Here is a 21,631-nt window from a genome sequence, read left to right on the forward strand (position 1 = left end):
ACGCGCTGCAATGCCCACGGCGTTCATCATCCACATCTCTGTGACGTTTTCTTGTCATTCCACACGCTGCAGGTGAGAAGAGTGAGCTGGTTTAGGGAAGAGCGTAAAAGATAGGTGGATAAAACGACCGATAGGCTAACGAGACAAAGCGTATAAAGGAGCACCGCAACAAACGGAAGAAGATGGCAGCTAACTTCCAGTAACTGTTTTTCTTATGTGAAAAAATATTACTCTCACAGCTGTGCAAAAAGCCATTTAAGCAGCGTCTCACGAGCCTCCGGGCCCGACCTTCGGTACAACCGCACCAGTTGCACTAACCGCGTTAGGTTGTGTATGGCGAGGAGTATCTTGCTGTTCATCTCTTGCACGGTAAGAAGGTGATGAATATACGCACGAGTGTGTCTTGTACAGGTGTAGCAGCTGCATTCTTTCGCCAACGGTTGAATGTCCACCGCAAAATCATAGTCGTTAAGATCTATCTGTGACTCATGGTGCGATGGGGTTTCCGCTGACGCTGGGACCATGTCGAAAGTCAGGCATATCCCCTTTTCCGCGAGCATCCACGGGAGTGCGCACTCGATAAAAGTGACACCGGCCTTTAAACACATCAATACACCCGCGACAGATGCAGCTGTGCTCATGACAGTGCGTTTGGCAGCAGCCTCTTTCACACAAGAAGAATACTGCTGGAGTGTCTCATTTTGGCCAAGCTCATCCATGAAAACGTATTCAGCGTCTTCATTGTCACCTTGATCCACAGTGCACAACGGTTTCATTAACTTGCAGCCGCTTTGGTCTTGAATAGAATAAGAGGCCTTCGACCATCGGGCGGAACGAGCCGTTGCTGTCCGTCTTCGCTTTGTTTGAGTTTCGTACAGTGAAATCGCGTCATAGAGAGGAATAGCTATCGCTGGGCGAATCGCCAGCACTATCTCACTCCACTTCTCGACTGTGAAAGAGACACGTCCCTTCTCGTGATAACCACACACAGCCGTGTCTGTTGCAGGAGCGCTGGTGTGCATACCAATGAACGGGCTTTGCACGGTCAGGATGGTTGTGAAGTCTGCCAAGGCGCAGAATTCTGCGAAGCCTTGCTGTGCCTTCTTGCAGGGAAGCACATACTCACTCGCGTCGAAGATGGACACACTCATCACTCGCTCCTCCTCGTTGAGAATAGCCCGTATCTGGTCGGGCGTTAGGAAAGGAATCCCGCCACGCCTGCACGGTATTACAAGCACAGGAGAATGGGCCGACATACTACAGTAGATAGCCAATGAGTTCCCTTCAACCGCAATGCTACCTGCACACAGAGAAACAAATACGAACCAAAGAAACAACAAGAAAAAAATCAACCCACCATGGTAATATGCAAAGCGCCCCTCCCTCCTCACAGTATTACACGCACAACCAAGAACTATTCCCCATTCCCGCGATCAACGTTTGTCGTAGGCGCGTCTAAGCTGGTTTTCAGGAATAAACGCAAAAAAAAAAAAACGATATTCGTTCAGAAAGGCACAGTTCATGGAGTTACTCTCACACACGCACGCAGGGGTTGTTGCTTTTCTTTTTATGTTTTTTTTTTCGTTTTTTGCCTGGCTGGCAGCCTCAGCAAACATGAAAAAAAAAAAATGAAAATAAAAATAAAACAGTACGCCAGAATTGTGAAGGCGAGGTACACCTACACTACGATCTAAAAACTTTATCCCAATCAATCATCCTCTTGTTCTTCTTCGCATCAGCTTCACGCGGCACCCATGAGGGTTCGGCCGTGTTCACACTATCGTGGCCGCTCAGAGTGAGATGCGTGGACTGCATCGGAAACTGCAGCAGCGGTGAAATAGATTTCAGTGATGCCTCGATCGTGCGATGTGGTCCGTTGAGCTGGCTGTCATCATCATTATAAGCCACACACGGCCCTGGGATGTGGTCTGTTGTCTGTGCCACACCCCCGTCATTTACCCACTGCTGCTGTCGCAGCCAACTTTCCCGCACCTGACGAAAGATGGAATCCTCCTTTCCGGGCTTGGGCAACGGACGACCCGGCGTGGGCGCAACGCGTCGCCACTCAGGCATCTCATCGTGAAGGCGGGCGCGGGACAGCGCATATTCCGTTAGGGATTTTTGAATACGTGCGTCAGAAGCCGTGCTTCTCTCGGCCCGTGCGCGAATCCCTGCTGGCTGTGGACGCAAAATCTCTGTACGCTTTGCTTGGAGCTTTTCCACTCGTCGCCGCCGCTCTGCTTCACTCTTCATGAGGTGTGCGGCGAGCGACTGACAGCGTGCAACCAAAACGAACCGTGCGTCACTTTCCTCCACTTCAATCCTCAGGCGCAGCATATCCTCCTTTCGCACCAACTCACGAAATAAAATGCGCGCCCTCTGGAGCGTCTTCTTCAGCAGACGCTCTTCATCCTGTTGCTTGTTCCACTTGATGTGGTCAACCGAGTTGAGCCACTGCGTCCATGACCGTTCATCTGCCATCCGCTCAGTGTCGATGGCCCTCGCTTCTCTTCGCTCTTTCTCGCATGCCAGTTCACGCTCGTACTCTAATGCAGCACGTTGCTCCTCCAACAATTGTCGATACACCTTGATTCGCACCAATTCACCTCTCACATGACGTTGAATGCAAATAGCTGCCCTATTGCGCAACTCCATCAATCGTCGCTCCTCCTCGAGGCGTCGGTGCTCCTCCTCTTCTTCCCGCTTACGCTTCTCCTTCTCGGCTCGCTTGCGTTCACGCTCCGCTGTCTCGATGGCGGCTCGGTACTGTCTTCGTTCTTCCTCCAGTTGCACCAGAGATACCCACGAGTCTTCTTCCTCACGTTCACGTGACTGCCGCAATTGCGCCTCGTTGGCATACATATCTTCTAGCGTCTTCATCCACTTCCTACGAAGGAGTTCAGCTTTATGCAGCATAACAAGTGCAACAAAAAGTTTATGCCGTTCCAAGCATCCCCGGCCAATCCGTTGCAACGTCATAGATGTCTCGATCAAGTACTGGTTCCTGAACCTTTCAAGAGCGTTGTGGGCCTCCGCTTTAAGAAAGACTTTTGTATGGCCAATCTGAACCTGTGCCGGCACCTGCACTTTGGCTCCTTTGAGCACATCCTCGATAATTGTCTTTTCAACAGCACCTGTTAAGGAGGTGCACATCCGATACCTGCGACAAAAGGCATCCCTGGGAATACGTACCGGATACCCCGCTTTCCGTATCTTCACTGTGCCCAGAACACCACTTGACTCCAGCTGATTCATGGTTTGCCTACCGTGGAACATCCTTGGTTTTTTCATAGGGTGCGGTTTGATGCATCGAATCCAGTGCGGGTTGGTGCTGTTGATAAGGTCAATGAGGGCTGTTAACTGATTGCGAAAAAATCCACTAACAGTGAACTCCTTCCCTCCCTTGCTCCGCTCCGAAAGTGGAATAGGTGCTGGAAGGCAGCGTGCAATAATGCTATCGCCGCTCCCCCGCACAATAGTTTTGATTGTATCCTTGAGTGTGTTACGGTTCTTCTCAATCCAACCTACCACATTGTATGTAACATCCCCTGCATAATGCCGAACGCAAAACGTGTCGCGCGATACACGTTCCTTTTTGAAAAACGGATTGCTCTCATGCGTCATGGCCACCTTTTCCAAAAATCCAAGATCTGTACCCCCACCGAGCCAGCAACACTCATCAAGTAGAGGGAAAATACCACCTTGTGCGGTAAGCATCTTCAAGCATCCTGTATTATCCGGGAAAACAACTTCCGTCATGTCCACACCTTCCTTCCTGCATTCGTCCATATCTCGCTTAAATATGTGCAAGTTGTAGTGGTACTGGAGGTGCTCGTTCGTCAAGTTGATGCAAAGTTGCTCGAAGGAATTCACCTCAAAGTCTTCAAACCCAAAGATATCTAAAAGACCAATCCAATTGCCATCACTCTCCACATTACATAAATCGTTGCATCGATCTACAAGCCACCCAAACACACCATCGTACAAGTGTTTGCACATAGCGTCACGAACATCCACAGCTGTAACAATGTCATTCGGTTTCACTGCGAACTGATTACCGGGAAGAACGCGGGTGCTCGTGAGAAACTCATGAATCAGTTCACTCTCGTTAATATCAAGAAGTTGAACAGCCTTCTTGAGGTAATTCATCGTTCCTGGGTCAATGGAGCAGCTATCCTCTCCTGGGAGGAAACGAACATTAAGTAATGTCATAACGGCGGCAGGTACACGCCAGACCGATGTGATCTCCGCCTCTTTCATTCCCACTTTTTGCATCGCACGACAAACATCATCAAAGTCATTTTCTGAACTGTACTCCGTGCTGTTGGCCGTTTCTCCAGAGCAGAGCGACACGTACCGATTCTCATTCTCAAGACCAAGTGTTCGTGCCATACTCTTTCGAGAACGAGCCAGAAGGTAAAATGAGTGGTACACACGCTCTCCTTTTGCGGCAGAGACTATACGGCTTTTTTCCAAAAGATATTTAACTGTTTCAGCGCCAACAACAAGGTGATTAGCGTTGAACTTCACCTTCATAAATTTTCCAAAACGCGAACTATTGTCGTTACGAACTGTTTTTGCATTGCCAAAACACTCTAATACAGGTGAGCAAGCAACTAATCTTTCGCCAACACTTAGTGCAGTTTTTCGTTCCTCTCCACTCCCAGACAACGATGAGACGATGCCTAGGTATTGCAACACTATCTTTGTTGCCTCAGTTTTTCCCGCCCCAGATTCACCAGAAACAATAATGCACTGGTTACTCGCACTGTCCACCATTTCATAGTACGTGACATGTGCTTGAGTCCATGAGTGCGGCACCAAATTCGAAGGCAACGTGGCGCTGGTCAAATCACGTCCAGCAGAGAGGTATTTTTTCATTTCACCATCCTGGTACCGTGGAATAGAAAAGGTAAAGGGATTCAAGGCCACCACAATGGCACCAATATTCGTGTAAACCAAATCCGACATGTAACGAATGTAGAGGCACCTGAGTAGTGTCGCCTCGTGAAGAACAGTCAGACTAAGCAAGTCATCAGGGGTATCATTCAGGGCGTCAGCCTGCAACAGCTCAACATCCTCAGGTCTCTTGACGATAACGGTTTCATTTGGAGTGACATCCTTCCTTGCTTGATCCATTGTGACGCAGACAATACCTTCCTTTGCAATGCGCTCTATAACGCCGTACACCCAAGAGTGCTCTGGGTGGCGGAAGAAAACATGGTCGCCCGCCCCTAAGGCGCTCATTTTATTTCTTTTTCTTTTCTTCCCCTAAGCAGAAGGAAAAAGCAATAGACGTACAAGGGCAAACAGTATCCGAAATCATCAAAGCAATAAAACAAACAAAACAATAACAACCACAACAAACAAAAAAAGCAAATCCAAGTTTCGGCTAATTTGACTCCCAACAAATGAAACAATGACCTCCACAAATACTTTCTTCTATGATCTGTTATACTTCTGTCATCTATGAATAATAATAACAAAAAGACCCTCTGACATATTTTACTCCTCAACTTCGCGTGCTCGTTTTCGTTCTTCAAGTGCTGCCTGTTTCAGCAGCTTTACACCTTCGTCCAGCGATATTGACTGAATGCGGCTTACCTTGTTGTGAAAGAATACACCAAGGACATTATCGGCGGCCTCAAGCATCTCATTCTTGAATGTGGCAGTAATAAACTGACAGTTTTCAGACTCTTTACGAAGCAGCTTCGCAACTGAGGAGCGGTATTCTGCATCCAGTGCAGCATCAATCTCATCAAAGAGGTAAAACGGCGCAGGNTCACAACGTTGAATAGCAAAAATCAGTGCCAGTGCAACAAGTGACTTTTGTCCTCCACTCAACTGAGCAAGGTCTGTTACGGGTGTCCCAAGACCAAACGTCACGCGAATGCGAGTGGCAATGTACGGGTCCTCGCCTACATCTTTCTTCGCGGAGGAATGGACAAGCTGCAGTTCACCACGGCAATCCTCTGCTGCGACGAGTTCCTTGAAGACCTCTTCAAACTGATATTGTATCTGTTTGTATGTACGCTCTACAGCCTCATCCTTCTTTCGATCAAGGTGCTCCATCAGCTCGTGGATGCTCTTCAATTCGTTCTGTAGGTTGTCTCTCTGGCCAACCAGGTCGTTCTTCGTCTCCATTAGGGACGAGTACTGATCAAGTGCTTTCCGGTTTACGTGTGCATATTTTTTCAGATTTTCATTGTTTTCCTTTAGATGATGCATCAGTATGCCCAGCGACTTTCCGGAGTAAGTTTCGGCACCCTTCGGAACAACACCCAAACGTCGTATCTTCTCCATAGCGTCGTTACGTCGCTGTACAAGGAGGGTACGCTGCATTTGAGCTCTTTCCTCATCTTCATTGTGTTCTTGTACAGATCTCGAGGATGCGATCTTCTTGTTCTTTAAAAGCTCAAGCTTCTCCTCGTGGGCGAGCTTTTCCCTCGAAGCCTCGTCCATCGCGCGTCGAATAATATCCATCCGTTTGGAAACCTGAGAGAGTTCCTCGTCCACGTTACCTTGCTCCTTCTCCACGGACTGCCTGTTGGTATGGAACCAACCAAGCTCACGTATGCGATCACGCACAATATTCATCCTCCGATTCATGTTCTGAAGAGTATCCTCCAGTAGTTGCACTTCTGTGGCCATTTGTACGGTACGTAATTGAACTGACGAGAGCTCTTGGCGAGACTTATCCACTTCGACCATGAGAGACTCCAATTCCTTCTCCTCACTCTGTTTCCATGTAGAAGAGAACTCGTTCTTGATTTCTTGTTGTAAAACCGACAAGGCACTATTCGCATCAGTCATGCTCTTTTCCAAGGCCTTGCGAGTCACCAGGAATTGTTCCTTCTGCTTTTCGAGACGTGCCTTTCGTTCGTCGTGAAGGCGAGCGTCTTGAAGATCTGCATCAGCCTTATTTTCTGCCACAGCAAATTCGCCCCTCAAGGACTCAATTTCATTCATAACGTTTGTTATCTTCTGTTCGACCACAGCCACTTCTTGGCAAAGCATGTCAAGTGTCGCTCGTTCTTGCAAGAGTTTTGCAGAAATCATCTTTTCATTTTTGAAGGAGACCAATTTCATGTTACGGGACTCCAAGTACCCTCCTGTGATGCCTCCCTTGCGGCTAAGCTGATCACCTTCCAATGTCACAGCATCGCAGTTGTATTGTTTCACAACCTTCGCGCCGTTCTCGATGGATGACACAACGGCCGTCCTTCCCAAGACCTCAGCCACCACACCCTTAAACATGGCATTGCATGAAACATGATCCATGAGGGAGGTACACCCCTCTTTCCCATCAAATCGCATTGCCTCACTTCTGCACGTATCCAGTGGAAAGAAGGATATGCGCCCAGGCTTCTTCCTCATATTGATTTGCTCGAGGAGGACAGCACTAACCTCAAAGGAATCAACAACAACGTTGAAGAGCGCATTACCTGTTGTCACTTCAACAGCTGTCTCATACCCCTTGGCGACCTCAATGAGCTCAATCAACTGTCCATGGACGGCTTTGCGTAACCGCTCATCCCCCACTTCGTGCAAAACTTCTTTTAAGGACTGTAATCCCTGACGAATATCATGACGGACAGAACGTTCAAGCTGTTGTCGTGTGCGATTATGCTCATCTTGAAGCCTCTGAACGACATTCTCCTGTTCGTTGACTTTTTGCCACAAATTCCTCCGCTCCATATTGAGTGTATTCCTTAGAGAAACCGTCTTTCCTCTTTGAGCTTCATGCTCTGCTAGCCGTGATTCAACGGTTTTTGAAACCGTCTCTTTTTCCTTCTGTTGCCTCTCTTCGTCACGAATCTGGGAGTTAACTTCATCTATATTTTTCTCCAAATGAGCAATTTCTTTTCTATGGGTGTCTATAATAGTTCTGTTCCGCTCCATTTCCTCTGAAAGCCACTTGTCACGTTCTTCTTTGTTCTTAAACAGTTTACGTCGACCGCGTTTGGCTAAAAGACTTTCTAACTTCGCCTCCATACTTGTCAAACTACCGCTCCTTGTCTCTACGTTTTTCTGTTGTTCAAACAAGTTGACACGCTTCGCTTCCAGGTCCTTCTTCGCCTTCTCTGTATTACTCACCAGCTGCTCTGCTTCTTTTTGGAGTGCTTTACCCTCTTTTTCGTTTCGGCTGATTGCATTGGTCACATCAGCCGCATCCAGCTGGGCAATAGCCTTCTTGCTGGTCAATCCAATTCTTTCCTTCTCCAATACCTTCATCTCTGTTTCCATCTGTGCAATACGCTTTGCACAGTTGCGTATCTGTGTCTCTGTTGCCTCAATGCTGCTTTTCATGCTAAGATCAGCATCTTTATCCTTGTTGAGGGAAGAAATAAACTCATTTCTCTTCGCATCAAGCCTCTGTAGACATTCCTTTGCATTAGACAACTCCAACGTAAAGATACAGTATTCAATGCACTTGCGTTCCTTCTCAATCTCTTGAAAGGACTTTAACTCTGCGGTTTCAGTTTCAAGCTCTGTCAATCTTTCCTCTAATTGAGTGATGGATTCTTCAATTTTTTGGTACTTTCCAGAGGTTTCTTCCAAGATTTCTTCACTTTCTTTGCGCCGTGATTCATAGACCTTGGTGCCAGCAACATCCTTAATAAGTTGACATCTCTCTTCGTCACTCATGTTGGCTAGGCTCACAATCTTACCTTGCTCCACGACGTAGTAAGGGTTGCTTGCAGAAAACCCTGCACTCTCCAACAGCTGCCTCACTTCCGTGGCGGTAAACCTACGGTCATTCACGCGAAACTCATCTTGCTTTAGTCCAACCGTGCGCCGTATCCGTACCTCCTTTTCTTCCGCTCTTCCTGGAATGATAAGACGGCCATCCGAGTTGTCAAAGATAATCTCCACAAAAATGGACAAGGCAGGCCTTCCAGAGCCGACATGGAAAAGTTCTTTGCGCTCTTCAGCTGTCAATGTACCGTACTTATCACTTAGAACAAATTGAATTGCTGCAAAGAAATTCGATTTGCCCGAACCATTTTTCCCTACAATAACATTGTTTTTCGGTGAAAGATCAACGTTAAATGACTGTTCTCGGTACGAGCGAAACCCCGAAATCAGAATGTTCTTAATGTGCATTGCACTATACTTAAATTGGAGAAGAGAAAAAAAGAAGAAAGTGAAGAAGCCCTTGTCACACAGGAGTTGTCGTTCTTAGGCGATCGCCCTCGGTAGAAGCAATTGCACTCGTGTCAGGCATTGCCTTACGAGAGGTGGGACAAATCCCGTTTCTCACGGGTGCTGAAACTCCCAAAGAAAAAGAAAGCCACCATGCGCAAGAGGGCCGCTTTTCCTTTTTTTTTTTTTTACAACAGTCCAAAACCACAAAAGAAAAACCCACAGGAGGGCACACACGCGCACCGCAAGAGGCAAAGGATTGAAAAAGGCAGAAGCAACTCCTAAAAAGAAACCGCCGCGGGGAACGGAAGAAACCCCCGCAAAAGCAAAAAAAAAGGCCGGCTGCCCCCCCCCCCCCCCNNNNCCCCGCCCGCCACCACAGACACACCAGGGGACGCGGGTGCTAGATCACTTCGCGGCGGCGGCGGGGTGCGGAACCGCCTGGCTCTTCTCTTTGGTGTTGTTCTTCTCATTTTGTGCCCTGGGGTGGGGGGTGAACGCTTTTGGTGGGCCGCGGGTGGTTTTTCGAGCGCCCTGGGGGCGTTGTGGCGGTTCTGGGTTGCGTCGTTGGGCGAGGCTTCTCGCCCGCGGTGTTAAGAGTGTGCTTCCGTTTGTGTGAAGAAAATTGGTCTTCCTTGGTTGATGGGGCACGCTTATTGTCAGTGCGGCAACTTCAAAGGTCATCAGGGAATGATTTTCGTTTTGTCACCACTTCATGGGGCTTGCTTGGTGCTTGAACGCCTGCGTTGGTCTTGGAAAACTCATTCATAATAGCTGAGGAATGTACTTGCCCATAAGAAGTCTCTTGGGGACTCTGTGCTTCAGTTGGTGTGAAGGGCATTGTCCCATAGTGAAGGCAGGCGCTGCACTATGCATCCACAGAGGACTCTTGTTGACACTGGAGTGCCTACACGTCTTTCTCTTATCTTTATTTCTCTGAACATTCACTTTCTGCTGTTCTTGCTTCTGCTAGTCTAGACTCATGCCAGAGGTTGCGACAACGGTCTTCGTCACGATCCGTGGCGGCGAGACGATGCCTTTGCAACCCTGTGATAAGTCACAGCCTCTCTCCTATATCACTACGGTGAGGGCTATCGTGTTTACCCGTCAGACTGCAACTGGTGCCTCAGCACCGGTAACAGTCTCTCTGGTGGCCCACTGCGGCACGGCAGAGAAAAGCGGGACTAGAACCTTTACCATTGCCTCACACGCCTTTGCGTCATCTGCAGGCGGGAAAACAGTTGAGGAGGAGGAGGCTGTAGTGTTTCCGCTGCGGTCACCTATTGTGTTCACATCGCAAGGTCCTGTTCACTCCCTAGAGGTTCAGTGCTCAGAATGGAAGCGAGATAGTCACGCGAATGATCGTAGTGACAGCAGCTCCTTGAAACCGGGAGACAGTGGTGCGGTTTACACCGTGACGTTACACGGGAGTCAGCGAACGTTCTTGACGAAGGAACAGGTGCTGCTCTTGTGCAACGTTGGTGGTGAAACCAGTCCGCAGTGACGACGTAAGACAACAATGAAAGATAATGCACTACCCTCGTTTTATTAAGGTGATTGTGTGAAGAGGGAAATAGGGGTGGGGTAATTTTTGTGTGCGGGTGATGCTTCTAGGAGTGTTGTGGTACCTTTACCGTTTTGTTTCAGACTCCTTGCTTCTACCAGCTTAATAGTGACTATTTGCAAGGGCTACAATGAATACGTCGGAGAGCGCAAAGCATGAGAGACAGCTGGGCATACCTTGATGATGCCGGTCATCTGTTTCATTCCAGGGCATGCTGATTAGGCGAAAAATGACTCTGTGGAAAGCAATGGTGCGGTTCTATTCCTAACCAGGGTGCGCGTAGATGAGGTATACAATGTGTAGCTTTTCAACTCCCTGTCACATCACTTTAGGTGTCTGGTGTTGGCTTCTTCTCTGACACTACTGGAGGTGATGATGGCTACCGTAAGCCGCAATGGTTCCATTCTGGCAATCAATACTGGCGAGGAGTTATCATGCTCCTAGGAATCAGTGATTCTTCTGTCGTACCACAGGAGGCGACTCAAACTGATCGTGGTCCTACCGAGGCACTGTGACGGCGATCCAGGTCGTCGTCACGAGGCTACCTGGTCTACCTGTTGACTCGTCCGAGACATGCCGCTTCGTACGGAACATCTCGTCGATGTAGTTCCTGGTGCTCCTGCACGCCCACCAGTAGCGTGGCACACAGGAAGGGTATCTGAGTTAGCCCCGCTTCCCCAGCTATGTCTTCCGGTTGCACCTCCACACTAGTAGGAATACACAGGGTCCCCTGGTAGTGTCCTGTAGGTGTGCTGTGGGGGCTGATCGCCGTTGTGATGCAAAGTAGGCACAGTGTATTCAGGGGAATCCTGGATATGAGAGCCCATTTTCCACTGTTAGGTGTGCATGCAGCAGGACAGGAAGAAAACGAGAGGTCGGAAGAGGCGAGTGTACCGTGCTCAGAGATGGTGAGGTCGCTTAAAGTGAACCTTATTCAGGTGCAACGCCTGGAATCCTCTCAGGTGTTGCAAGTCGCGCTGAGCGGGTGCTCTGGTGGCAGTCCGTAACATCACCCTTTGGGGACTAGGTGAGTGCGCATTGCAGTGTGTGTTTGCATCTGTAAGAAGGAAGCACTTGCTCTTGTACCACGCTTTTTCGTTGGTGTGATTGGCCAACGAATCTGTGACCGCTAGGAAACATCATCTTGTAGCTGCTGACGCGTGTCTGATAGATGTGATGTTGAGACCTTGTTGATGCTTTTCATCTTCTGCCATTGTCGCTCCGCCCGACACCCACACACAGACAAACAGTTGTAGTTAGGGACACGAATGATCACACATAGCGGTACAAGTAACGGTACGAGTGAGAGCGCTTCCACAACCTTCATGCCGACCGCAACGCTTCTTCAACGCCTCTTGAAGGAGGAAGGAGCCTTTTTCCATCCTGCTATGCAAGTACGTCCCATCGCGCGGATGGGAGGCGGCTATGGCGTGATGGCGGCAGAGTCACTGACACCAGGAATGCTTCTCGCTGAGATACCTTGGCACTCGATGATCACTCCTAGTAAGGTGCGCCGCCACGTGGCCTCGTATGAATGCCGAGGGCGAGGTATCTGTTCTGGCGGCAAACAACCAAGCATTGCTAAGCCCTCAGAGGCTGCGTTAGCGAGTATGGAACGAGAGTTGGCAGAGCGTTTGTCCCCAACAAACAGTATTGTTTGCTTCTTGCTCTTGGCAGCTGCACAAGAGGGTCGTTTCACCCCTCCTTTAGGCCCAGCGGCGGTGAATGCTGCTTCCACGTTGCCTACCACCACGACCAAAGAAGAGAAGAGCGACCTCGTGTGCAATCACAAGTGGATGAAACCTTGGCTGCTTTCGCTACCAGCTCAATACGATAATCTCCTTGAGCTGTGCCCAGAACCGAATAAGGAGCCTAATGAAGACAGGCCCGAGGCCGCGGAATGGAATGAAGGTGCCACGACGGATGCATACCTCCAATCTTTTTTATTCTTTGAGCGGCACCGCAGCAAGACGCTCCGTGAACAGGAGAATGTGAAGGTGGAGTTCGACGCTTGCCGATCTGTACTGTCAGTGTTGAACGCCTTACCACGCCCTGAAGGGCAGGGACCGCTGGTTCCAGCTACCCTGCGCCAGTTTCTTTGGGCCTATAATACTTTGATGACGCGAGGCTTTGCGTATGATGCGGAGGTTTGGGCTCTCATGCCATGGGTGGACTACTTTAACTATTCGTTAACCAGTAACGCCACAATGAAGTTTGACGCCAAGCGACGTGCATACATCTTCGAGACATTGTTGCCGATCAAGAGCGGTGAGCAGATCCTGCTGCATTACGGCTCCTATACAGATATGGAGTTGCTTCTGTGGTACGGATTCACCCTCACACCGTTCCTTCTGCCTGAACTTGCCAGAAGCACCAAACGAGAGGAATCCTTTCAGACATTACGGAGGCTTTTGTGTGAAGAGGCTGTCGCGTCTGGTACTGGCCACGACGAAGAGTTTATGATCGCAGTGGACACCGCGTTGGGGTATTCTTTTTCACCGTGGGCAGAGGCAGACGGATCATACCCACGACCAAAACCTCGTGAGTCATGGATTGAGCAGCTCATCGCTTCCTATGTGGCAGCAGTGAGAAAAGTCAGGGGTTGCGGTGACACGTATCCCTCCATTCTTGCTGCAGCTACAGCCGCGGATAAACTTGTAAAGGGGTTTGTGGCAATTCAAGGGCATCAAATGCCGTCGCAATTAATTGCCCACGACTGCCGACTAGGAGCAAGAGGCCCCTCACCGTCAATGCTGCTGCTGCTGAAGTATTTCAGCCGCGTCTGTTCTTCTGGCAGCGCAGGCATTCGTTTGACAACTTCCGAGGTTCTCCGAGCCATCTGCTGGGCAGAGTTGGTTTGTAACAATTATGATGCAGCGACGGGCTCCTTTGGGGTGAGGGATACTGCGGCGCTATCTACGGTTGATGCCGTCAGGAGAATGGCGCGACAGGCGTCGCTGGATGCTGCTTCCCTGTTGCATTTTTTGGCACTGGAAGCGACAGAAGCGGAGTTGAAGATTTACCTTTCAAGGGGTAACGAGGGATAGAGGTGGATGGGAATATTCACTTAAGGGCGTATGTGGTCTTCTTTCTGTCGTTGAGACTTTGATGAGAGTAACTTGGTGTGCTTCACATGCTATTTCTTCTCGCATGATTCTTCGTGTTGCCTTGGAGGCACATCTTCCCACCCAGAGGCTGACAAGGGTGACGCTTCCTTTTTCCGCTTGGGTGCTATTTGGCTCACGGGGAATTACCCTGGGAGGTAGAAGAAGTTGACATGGTACGCTCATTAGCATTGATATTTGTATACACACGTAATTCCCCCCCTTGGGTCTCATTCTTCAGCGGCGATCCAACGGTCAACACACAAACAGACTGAACTATTGTAGAAAAAGGGCTGGGATGCTCTTCGCTGCCGATGTCCTGGAGCATAGTGTACCTGTTCCTAACCTCATGACATCCAAGTAGCGCCTTACTGGTCTTCATTTTCCTCCAGTGCAATTTGTTTTGTTTCTGGTTTCTCTCTCTTTCTCTTTGTGCCCGTCTCGTGGTGCCGTGTACTCTGACTCTGGTTAAGCACGGAGGTCATGTCAGCGCCCATAGCAGCTGCTGCGGACGAAACGCTTATCGCTTCGGCCGCTCCCAACGCCACCTCTCCCTGTAGCAACAGCAACAACCAGTGGCTGGAGCTATTCCTTCGCATGTACGCTTTGCACTGCAAGGAGTCTGATATGGAGATGAATTCCCGCGCTTTACAAGCAGCAGTGTCAATGCAAGATGCCCTCGAGACAGACAAGCGGCAGCTGTCATCCCATTCCCCTAGTACACCTGCAGTGGCGTACGTGCTCACTGCCGTACCACTTGTGGTTAGCGAGGCGCATGCCCTGCTTTCTGCACTTGCCTATTTACCGCTTGCTAGGCTTGACTTCAGTGAGTGCTACCTCGGCGACGCAGGCACCCGCGTTCTTGCAGATGCGCTAAGCACAAGTTCCCGCTGCAACGGTACTCTTCGTGCTCTTCACTTGCGTGGCGTTGGCGTCAGTGATGCCACACCGCTGGCGTATTTGGTGACAGCGGCACAGCATCTACACATACTCGATTTGTCGTGCAATAAACTTGGCACTCGGCCACAGGGAGTCTCGGTGCTTTGTGGGGCCTTGCAGCATCACCCTGCGCTGCGGGAGGTGCATCTTGGTGACAACATGATTAGTGGTGGCTGCGGCGTGAGTTTGCGTGCCATTGCTGAGTGGGTAGTGTGCGCTGGCCATGGTGGTGCTCTGCAGCGTATTGATTTGCGCTTCAACGCTTTTGGGTTTTCGCGAGACATTGCAGCTCCTGCAACCGCAGTGAGAGCAAGCAGTTGCATTTATGGCTCTCACCCACTTGTGGATGCGCTTCTCTTCAACAATACTTTGGAGTTTCTTGAACTGAAAGGGAATGCGCTTCCGGTAGATATCATCGATGCGATTGAGGCGAAGTTAGCTGTCAACCGACGCACCAAGGAGATCATCCGAAGGATGTATGTGCCGAGGGGATAAATGACGCTGATCAAAGGATAGCCTGCTGTCCCTGCTGCTAATGTCTGCCTGTCCTTTGGTTAGCGCCCGCATGTCATTTTCTGCCTCCCTGGGCTCGTCAAAGAGAGCCACTGCGGCATGGGTCTTGGCTTTGCTACACGTTTTTTTAATTTGTATCTCGTCTTATTTTTTCAATTTTATTGTTTTCGTGCCACCCTAGTTTCGCCCACTCACAGCTCATCGATGAGGTCGAAGCGCCATTCTCCGCAGCAGTCTAATGGGGCCACTGTGCTGCCGCCAAACAAGGTGGCGGAGTTGGTTAGACAGCTGGCGGAGGCTCAGTACGAGGCGCAGCAACTTCGCCAGCGCGTGGAATTGGTGCAGCGCGAAAACACTTCCTTTCAAGACGCCGTTTCAAAACGAAAGATCGAGGAGGACCTCGCAACGGTCGTGCAACAGCAGCGGTGTGATGACGACAAATCGCTAGAGGCGGGTCGCACAGGCGCTTATGTCAACAACAGCAATAATTGTATAGAAAAGTCAAGTTTTATAGACCGGCTGTTGTCACCGCCAAAGCTGACGACGCGGCCGATGCCACCGCCCGACTCGAACGGTGCTCTGCCGTCGCCGTTGCGCCCTTTCACGACGAAAACCGACGAGCCGTCCGCTGCGCCTGTGGGAGCGGCAGATGGCCATGCTTCTTCGTCGAGCGAGCTTTACTGGAAGCGGAAATACGCCAAGTTGAAGCGCGTGCACGAAAAGGCTCTCAGGGAGCGTGACCTGCAGCTCGCTGAGGTGCAGCAGCTTGTCTTTCAAATTCATGAGGAACAGGACGAGCTGCAGCACCGGCACGAACGGGATCGCCTGCAGCACAAACTTGACCAGGAGGCGAAGGACCGGATGCAGCTGGAGGCGAGGACGAAAACACTCGAAGAAGAGGCTGCTGCATGGCGGCAGCGGTACTTGCGCTTAGTAGAGGAGCCCGCACCGCTACGATGCCGTACCCTGGCACAAGACTTACCAGCAGCAGCGGGCGACGCGGGCGACATCGGCAGGGCATACCTGACAGAGGGCCTCAACCACACGGATGCCTCCTTCGTGCTGCTGGACAGCGCGATGACGTCTATGAGGGAGACAGATGCACCAGCACAGAGGGCTCGTGTGCCGCTTGCAAGTCACCACAATAGCGTGACGAGTGGAAAGTACAGCGGAGTGGAGCAGCAGTTACACCACCACCACCACCACCACCAGCAGCAGCATCAGCATCAGCAACGGCAGCGGCTGCAATGTGGGGGAGGAGGTACCTCTCTTAGCCCAACGGAGAGTTACACTGTACCACCGCATGTCCACGCCACTGTAGGTAACCGCTCAATGGCCATACAGGTGGGGCCATCGACTGCAACGACAGCGTCACAGACAACGACGTGCTTCTGGAAATCTGTTGGAACACAGACAGACACGGAATGGGAAGGTGATGACAATAATGACGGGATTCAGTCAACAAAGAATTTTGAGCCGACGCAACGCGTACGAGTGGGAAGCGCCTACACAAATAGTAGAGCCACGTCCATGCTTCCAGGGTATCACCTGCGGGAGGCACCGTGGACTCCTGTGGCATCGTTCGTCGCCCCGCAGCCTCCCCAATGCGGGACTTCGAAAGGCCACTTTTACTACACAGAGGGTGAGACGCAGGCGAACACCAACGCCTACGTGACGTCGCCCATGCCATTATTCAAGCAGCCGTTTGACCGCGAACCCGCACCAAATACTCCTCCTACCGCCGTTGCCGGTTCTGCGGATTCTTTTAATTCGGCGGGCTTTGGTTTTGCTCTCGGTGCGGAACAGGCGAAGCGAGACCGTCTTGACGAGGACATCCGCAAGCATGATCAACTCTTAGAAGCTGTGGCAAAGTTGCAGAGACAGGCTCAGCGGGCTGCCAAAACGCCGTCTTTTTAGGAACGTGTTCCTCATTTGCTCTTCTGGTTGTCTGTATTCCGTGGCTGCTAGGTGGCTAGTTCCAGAGAGGCGAGCGTGTGCGCTAGAGGTGCTCGGTTGTCCTTTCTATTGGATTAGATATTGTCGAGTGTGAGGAGTCTTCCTCCTTCCCTCTCGCTGTATATTTCATACCCTTTCAGCGCAGTGGGCCGAACTCTACCTGGGGAGGTTACGTGCGAGGGTTTTTGTTTTCCGAGCGCATCTGCCATATGTGTGTGTGTGGTCTAATTCTCTCTCAGCGTGATTGCTTGTCTGGGAATTGCCGTGCTGCCGTGACGTTTGGGTACTTGTTGTCTGTGCTTGGGCATGCGCAAAATGCTCAGCGGCCATCTCAGCGTTGCCTTATTTTTCTTTGCCATTTGCATATGAAGTTTCGTTGTTGTTCACCCGAGTGCCCCACTATCATGTCGGCACCACCACCGCCGCCACAACAACAACAACAAGAACAGTATCATCATCACACGGCGAACACAACGTTACCGCACGGGTCTGACGCGACGGACGCGCACGATCCTGTTGGTGGGAATCACATCTGCCACGACACTGTGTCAGAGCCACACAATGCGCTGCGGCGTCCACAGGCAGAGGTAGCGGGCAATGTACCTGATGGGCAGCATGCCACAGGCGGCGATGGTGAGGTGTCCTTTGGGGATTTCTTCTTCAACAACCTTCCGCCAGGGGACGGCGACGACGCGATGCCGTCCTCGGCGTTTGATGGTTTCTGCTTCGACAACATCTGCGACAACGGTGAGTGGCCGTCAAGCGGTATTGAGATGTGCGACACCACACGCGACGGCGACACCTGTGGTGAAAATCGTGGTGTAACGCCCTCGTTTGACTTTCTCCTTCCCGACGATGCCGCCACGGCTACTGCCGCTGTTGGAAGCACGACAACAAAGGACGAGCTTGACTTTGACTTGACAATGGCGCACTCAACTGATGCCGTGGTGAGCGCCAACACCAACATCACCTCCGTTGCTGCTGTCGCTGATGCAAAGGAGCAGCAGAACTCCACGACGTGTGAGGCGAGTGATGTCAGTATGGATATTGCTGCTCTTTCCTCTGTCAACAACAGTGCTGCTGCGAAAGATGTTACGGGGGCAGGCGGCAGCAACAACAGCGTGGCACTGGACGGCGGAAGTATTGCCCACGAGTCGTTGAAAGGTGTTGCCGCCCCGCTGGTTTCCCCTCGGCTGTCACTCGGTGCGAAGGATATCTCTCTGCTATCTGGGGGAAGTGCGGCAACCGCAACGACCGCGACTTCGCGTGTGCCTCGCGATGGTGTCGAGGAGTTGCTGCGTCGTGCTGAGCGCATTCTTCGCGAGGCCAACGAAGCTGAGGCCGTACGAGACGTCGCTGATGTGCCCGCAGCTGATGGGCGCCCGAGTAGTGACAGCATCCACCAGCCGGACGCCTTCTTCAGTGCGCAGGCTTCACATTGGCTTCGGCGGGGCGCCGAGGTGCAGGAGAGTGTCTTGGCGACTGTGACGGACCTGCAGCTGCGACTGACGCAGACGGTGCGGCTATTCGGCGCCCACTCGGGCCTTTCTTCTGCACTCGGGCCGAAGTACGCCGCGACGCCGGTGGTGCTGACGCTGCCGCTCGTGCTGCCGCTGCTCGAGTCGCTCCTTGCAGAGGAGTAAGGTCCCTCTGCAGAGGACGTGCGTGAGCCGTGGCGCTTGTCTCTTCACACTCACATACGCCGTCTTCCTACTCGTGGCCTGCTTTCTTAGTTTTCAAGTTCTTTAATTTTTACTACCCTTCTTTTCCGTTTTGTTTGTGCGGGTCTCTTCCTCACATTGTTCTTGCAATGTGCTGTTAATGCGATGCTCACCGTTCATGCACTATCCCGGCTGTGCAACGGTTTTACAGTCATCTGTAGTTGTTTTCTTACTTTCTCTTCATTCACAAAGGTGTATTGATCTCTGTGTGTGTGCGTGTCTATTTGTGTGGCGCGGCATCAGCAACGCCGAGACAAGGGAAAAATATCTATAGATAGAAAGAGAGAGGAAAGAAAAAAAAGAAGAGCGAGAGGGGAGGACACAGCAGTGAGTGGGAAGGAATGGATAGTCTGCAGTACCAAATAGAACAGCTGGTGTATGCACTGGGGAATCTGGATCCGAATCGTACGCTCACACAGGAGGACGCCTCAAGCCTGCAGCTGGCTCTGGCCAATACAACGGCTATTGCCCGCAGTGTGGTGGAGCGGCAGTCCTGCCATGCTCTGTCTGAGGGAGACACAGCTGCTGCTGCCAGCCCACCGCTTTCCTTCTCTGTGCAAGGGAGGGAAAAGCAGGCGGAGACTCTGACGTCTACAAGTGGAACTTCTGCTGCTGCTGCTGCTATTGCGGGCAGTGACAATAGAAGGAAGGATGCTGCTACCGATGCCGCGTGCCAGCGAAGGAATGCTGGCGGCGGTAAGGATCAATGCTACGGCGAGACGCTCAGCAGTATTGCCAAGCTGCACGACGTTTCTATGGATGATATACGGCAATATAACCCGCAGTTGTCTGTCTTTGGAGACAGTGACGTGCTGCCGCCGAATACATTCATCAAAATGAAGCTTCCCATAAACCAGTTGACCCCTTATGACACGCCTTGTAGAAAAGCAATTCCCAGTACTCCCGTTACCGAGCGGCCGCTGCAGTTAGAAGACATGGTGTCAGTCGATAGTCCGTTGCCGCTGGCGCCGCTGCCGAACGTGCAGGAGGCACGCCGGCGCCTTCTTTACATGGAGGGAATGCTGTCGAGCCGCGAAAAAAGCAACCAGCGCCGCGAGCCGGTCGCTGAATGCGCCGACACAGCGAGGGGCCTGCTCCTGCTGCTGCCCTCGCCGTCGCCAAGCCGCCGTTGCCCGTCACAGGACGACACGGTTTGCAGCAATGGTGCAAGGGATGAGTTGCACTTTTACTCCCCCACTCCGAAGAAAGGCCCTAACCCCATCGACAATGCACCACCACCAGAAGCAGCGGCAGCAGCCACACGGACGCCCGGTAACACGCTGAGGGTTACCAACACCGCGAACAACACCAACTCCGCTGCATCATCAGTCGTTCCGACGTCTCTTCTATCAGGTTCGCGGGTTGCTAAGCCGCCTGTTGCAAGGCCTGCCACTACGGCGGCTGAGCCAAATAACAAGACGTCGGTATCACCGACTAACCGGATTAGTGCGGCCGACGGTGATAATTCTTTCACGACCGAATCTTCCTCTTATCTCTCAACTCCTACGCCGACACGGTACGTCTCGCCGGATACGAAGCAGTTGATGTCCAGCGGTAAGCGTTTGGGCGAAAAGAGGAGTTCAGTGGAGCCAGAGACACCAACACCAGACAAAATAGGAAAGTCGATGACAGTTGAAGATAGCAATCTGGAAGATAACCTTTGCAATAATTGTGAGGCATCGCCCATTGGAGTATGTGAGCCTTCCATTTCTCTTGAGGGTGGTGATGAGTACGACACGCTCAACTCTATTGCTCTGCAGTACAATACCACCGTGAAGGACGTACTGCAATGGAATCCGTATTTGATTGTTTACGAGGTGGATGAGCCACTTCCAGCAAATCTCCCCATTGTTCTGCCACTGCAGAATCAAGACCCACGAGAGCAGTAGGAGGGGCAATAGCCGCCTGTATATTGCTTCTGCCCCCCCACCAACAAGCCTTCTACTCGACAACGCGGCTAGTTAAATCTTGCAGAACTCATCAGCCGACTTCCCTGGTAGAGCAAAGACAACGGCGAAAGAAAAAAGGAAAAAAAAAAGTGTCCACTATTTGCGTATAGATAAGGATTACTGTTTTCTGTGCTTCTCTCTCTCCAAGTGTAAGTGCGTATACGCTTTAACTAAGAGTAGAGGTGTGTGAGTGTCTGTGTGTGTGTGTGTGTGTGTGTGTGTGTGAGTGCGGCATTGGTGCAGGAGTAGAACATAAAGTTGTGTGGGGGGGTACACAACAAACTGAAGGTACATCCTGCATCAGCATCAGGTGTGAGACTCTATTTCCACATGGAGTGTGAGAAAGACAATCGGGACAGATGCTCTTGCTGCAGATTGGTGAGTCGAGAACGCAGAGGATGGAGAGACGCAGAGAGTGCGTAAAATGAGGCGCCAGTTCTGGTTTACTGGTTGGTGCCCCTCCTTCGCGCTTTATATCTACTCGACGGGTAGTTGGTGACTGACGGCGTTGCGGGTTGACCCATGCCTTTTTTTTTCTGTGCTTAGATTCCTTTGCCGCAATCACATCGCGTGGACGATTTTTCTCTTTCTGCACCGATTCTCCTCCACGTGTGTGTGTGTGTGTGTGTGTGTATTGTCGGGCCGAGGAGCGTTACTCACCATCGGCACACTTCAATGGTTTACCCTACGCCTCCGTGTTTTCTTATTCATTCCTTGTGCGATTCATTTACCCCCGTG

General features: G+C 51.2%; 9 protein-coding genes across 9 annotated transcripts; 6 read left to right on the plus strand and 3 right to left on the minus strand.

The window, feature by feature from the left end:
* Nucleotides 1-233: 233 nt before the first annotated feature.
* Nucleotides 234-1,256, minus strand: DQ04_01311000 (putative queuine tRNA-ribosyltransferase; the record flags this gene model as incomplete). The annotated part of the gene is made up of 1 exon (XM_009310539.1): nucleotides 234-1,256. The coding sequence occupies one exon, from the start codon at nucleotides 1,254-1,256 to the stop codon at nucleotides 234-236; it is 1,023 nt and encodes a 340-aa protein (XP_009308814.1).
* Nucleotides 1,257-1,683: 427 nt separating this feature from the next.
* DQ04_01311010 (putative myosin heavy chain) lies at nucleotides 1,684-5,247 on the minus strand (the record flags this gene model as incomplete). Its single annotated transcript, XM_009310540.1, has 1 exon — nucleotides 1,684-5,247. The coding sequence occupies one exon, from the start codon at nucleotides 5,245-5,247 to the stop codon at nucleotides 1,684-1,686; it is 3,564 nt and encodes a 1,187-aa protein (XP_009308815.1).
* Nucleotides 5,248-5,505: 258 nt separating this feature from the next.
* Nucleotides 5,506-9,108, minus strand: DQ04_01311020 (putative structural maintenance of chromosome 3 protein; the record flags this gene model as incomplete). Its single annotated transcript, XM_009310541.1, has 1 exon — nucleotides 5,506-9,108. The coding sequence occupies one exon, from the start codon at nucleotides 9,106-9,108 to the stop codon at nucleotides 5,506-5,508; it is 3,603 nt and encodes a 1,200-aa protein (XP_009308816.1).
* Nucleotides 9,109-10,129: 1,021 nt separating this feature from the next.
* DQ04_01311030 (hypothetical protein) lies at nucleotides 10,130-10,651 on the plus strand (the record flags this gene model as incomplete). The annotated part of the gene is made up of 1 exon (XM_009310542.1): nucleotides 10,130-10,651. One exon carries the CDS (start codon nucleotides 10,130-10,132, stop codon nucleotides 10,649-10,651), a length of 522 nt encoding a protein of 173 aa, XP_009308817.1.
* Nucleotides 10,652-11,979: 1,328 nt separating this feature from the next.
* Nucleotides 11,980-13,758, plus strand: DQ04_01311040 (hypothetical protein; the record flags this gene model as incomplete). Its single annotated transcript, XM_009310543.1, has 1 exon — nucleotides 11,980-13,758. One exon carries the CDS (start codon nucleotides 11,980-11,982, stop codon nucleotides 13,756-13,758), a length of 1,779 nt encoding a protein of 592 aa, XP_009308818.1.
* A 540-nt stretch (nucleotides 13,759-14,298) lies between these two features.
* DQ04_01311050 (TPA: leucine rich repeat containing 45) lies at nucleotides 14,299-15,249 on the plus strand (the record flags this gene model as incomplete). The annotated part of the gene is made up of 1 exon (XM_009310544.1): nucleotides 14,299-15,249. The coding sequence occupies one exon, from the start codon at nucleotides 14,299-14,301 to the stop codon at nucleotides 15,247-15,249; it is 951 nt and encodes a 316-aa protein (XP_009308819.1).
* Nucleotides 15,250-15,471: 222 nt separating this feature from the next.
* Nucleotides 15,472-17,184, plus strand: DQ04_01311060 (hypothetical protein; the record flags this gene model as incomplete). The annotated part of the gene is made up of 1 exon (XM_009310545.1): nucleotides 15,472-17,184. One exon carries the CDS (start codon nucleotides 15,472-15,474, stop codon nucleotides 17,182-17,184), a length of 1,713 nt encoding a protein of 570 aa, XP_009308820.1.
* Nucleotides 17,185-17,627: 443 nt separating this feature from the next.
* Nucleotides 17,628-18,866, plus strand: DQ04_01311070 (hypothetical protein; the record flags this gene model as incomplete). Its single annotated transcript, XM_009310546.1, has 1 exon — nucleotides 17,628-18,866. The coding sequence occupies one exon, from the start codon at nucleotides 17,628-17,630 to the stop codon at nucleotides 18,864-18,866; it is 1,239 nt and encodes a 412-aa protein (XP_009308821.1).
* Nucleotides 18,867-19,285: 419 nt separating this feature from the next.
* On the plus strand, nucleotides 19,286-20,833 carry DQ04_01311080 (hypothetical protein; the record flags this gene model as incomplete). The annotated part of the gene is made up of 1 exon (XM_009310547.1): nucleotides 19,286-20,833. One exon carries the CDS (start codon nucleotides 19,286-19,288, stop codon nucleotides 20,831-20,833), a length of 1,548 nt encoding a protein of 515 aa, XP_009308822.1.
* Between the last annotated feature and the right edge of the window lie 798 nt (nucleotides 20,834-21,631).

This window comes from Trypanosoma grayi (assembly GCF_000691245.1).
Source record: "Trypanosoma grayi strain ANR4 Tgr_131_V1, whole genome shotgun sequence".
Lineage (NCBI taxonomy): Eukaryota > Euglenozoa > Kinetoplastea > Trypanosomatida > Trypanosomatidae > Trypanosoma > Trypanosoma grayi.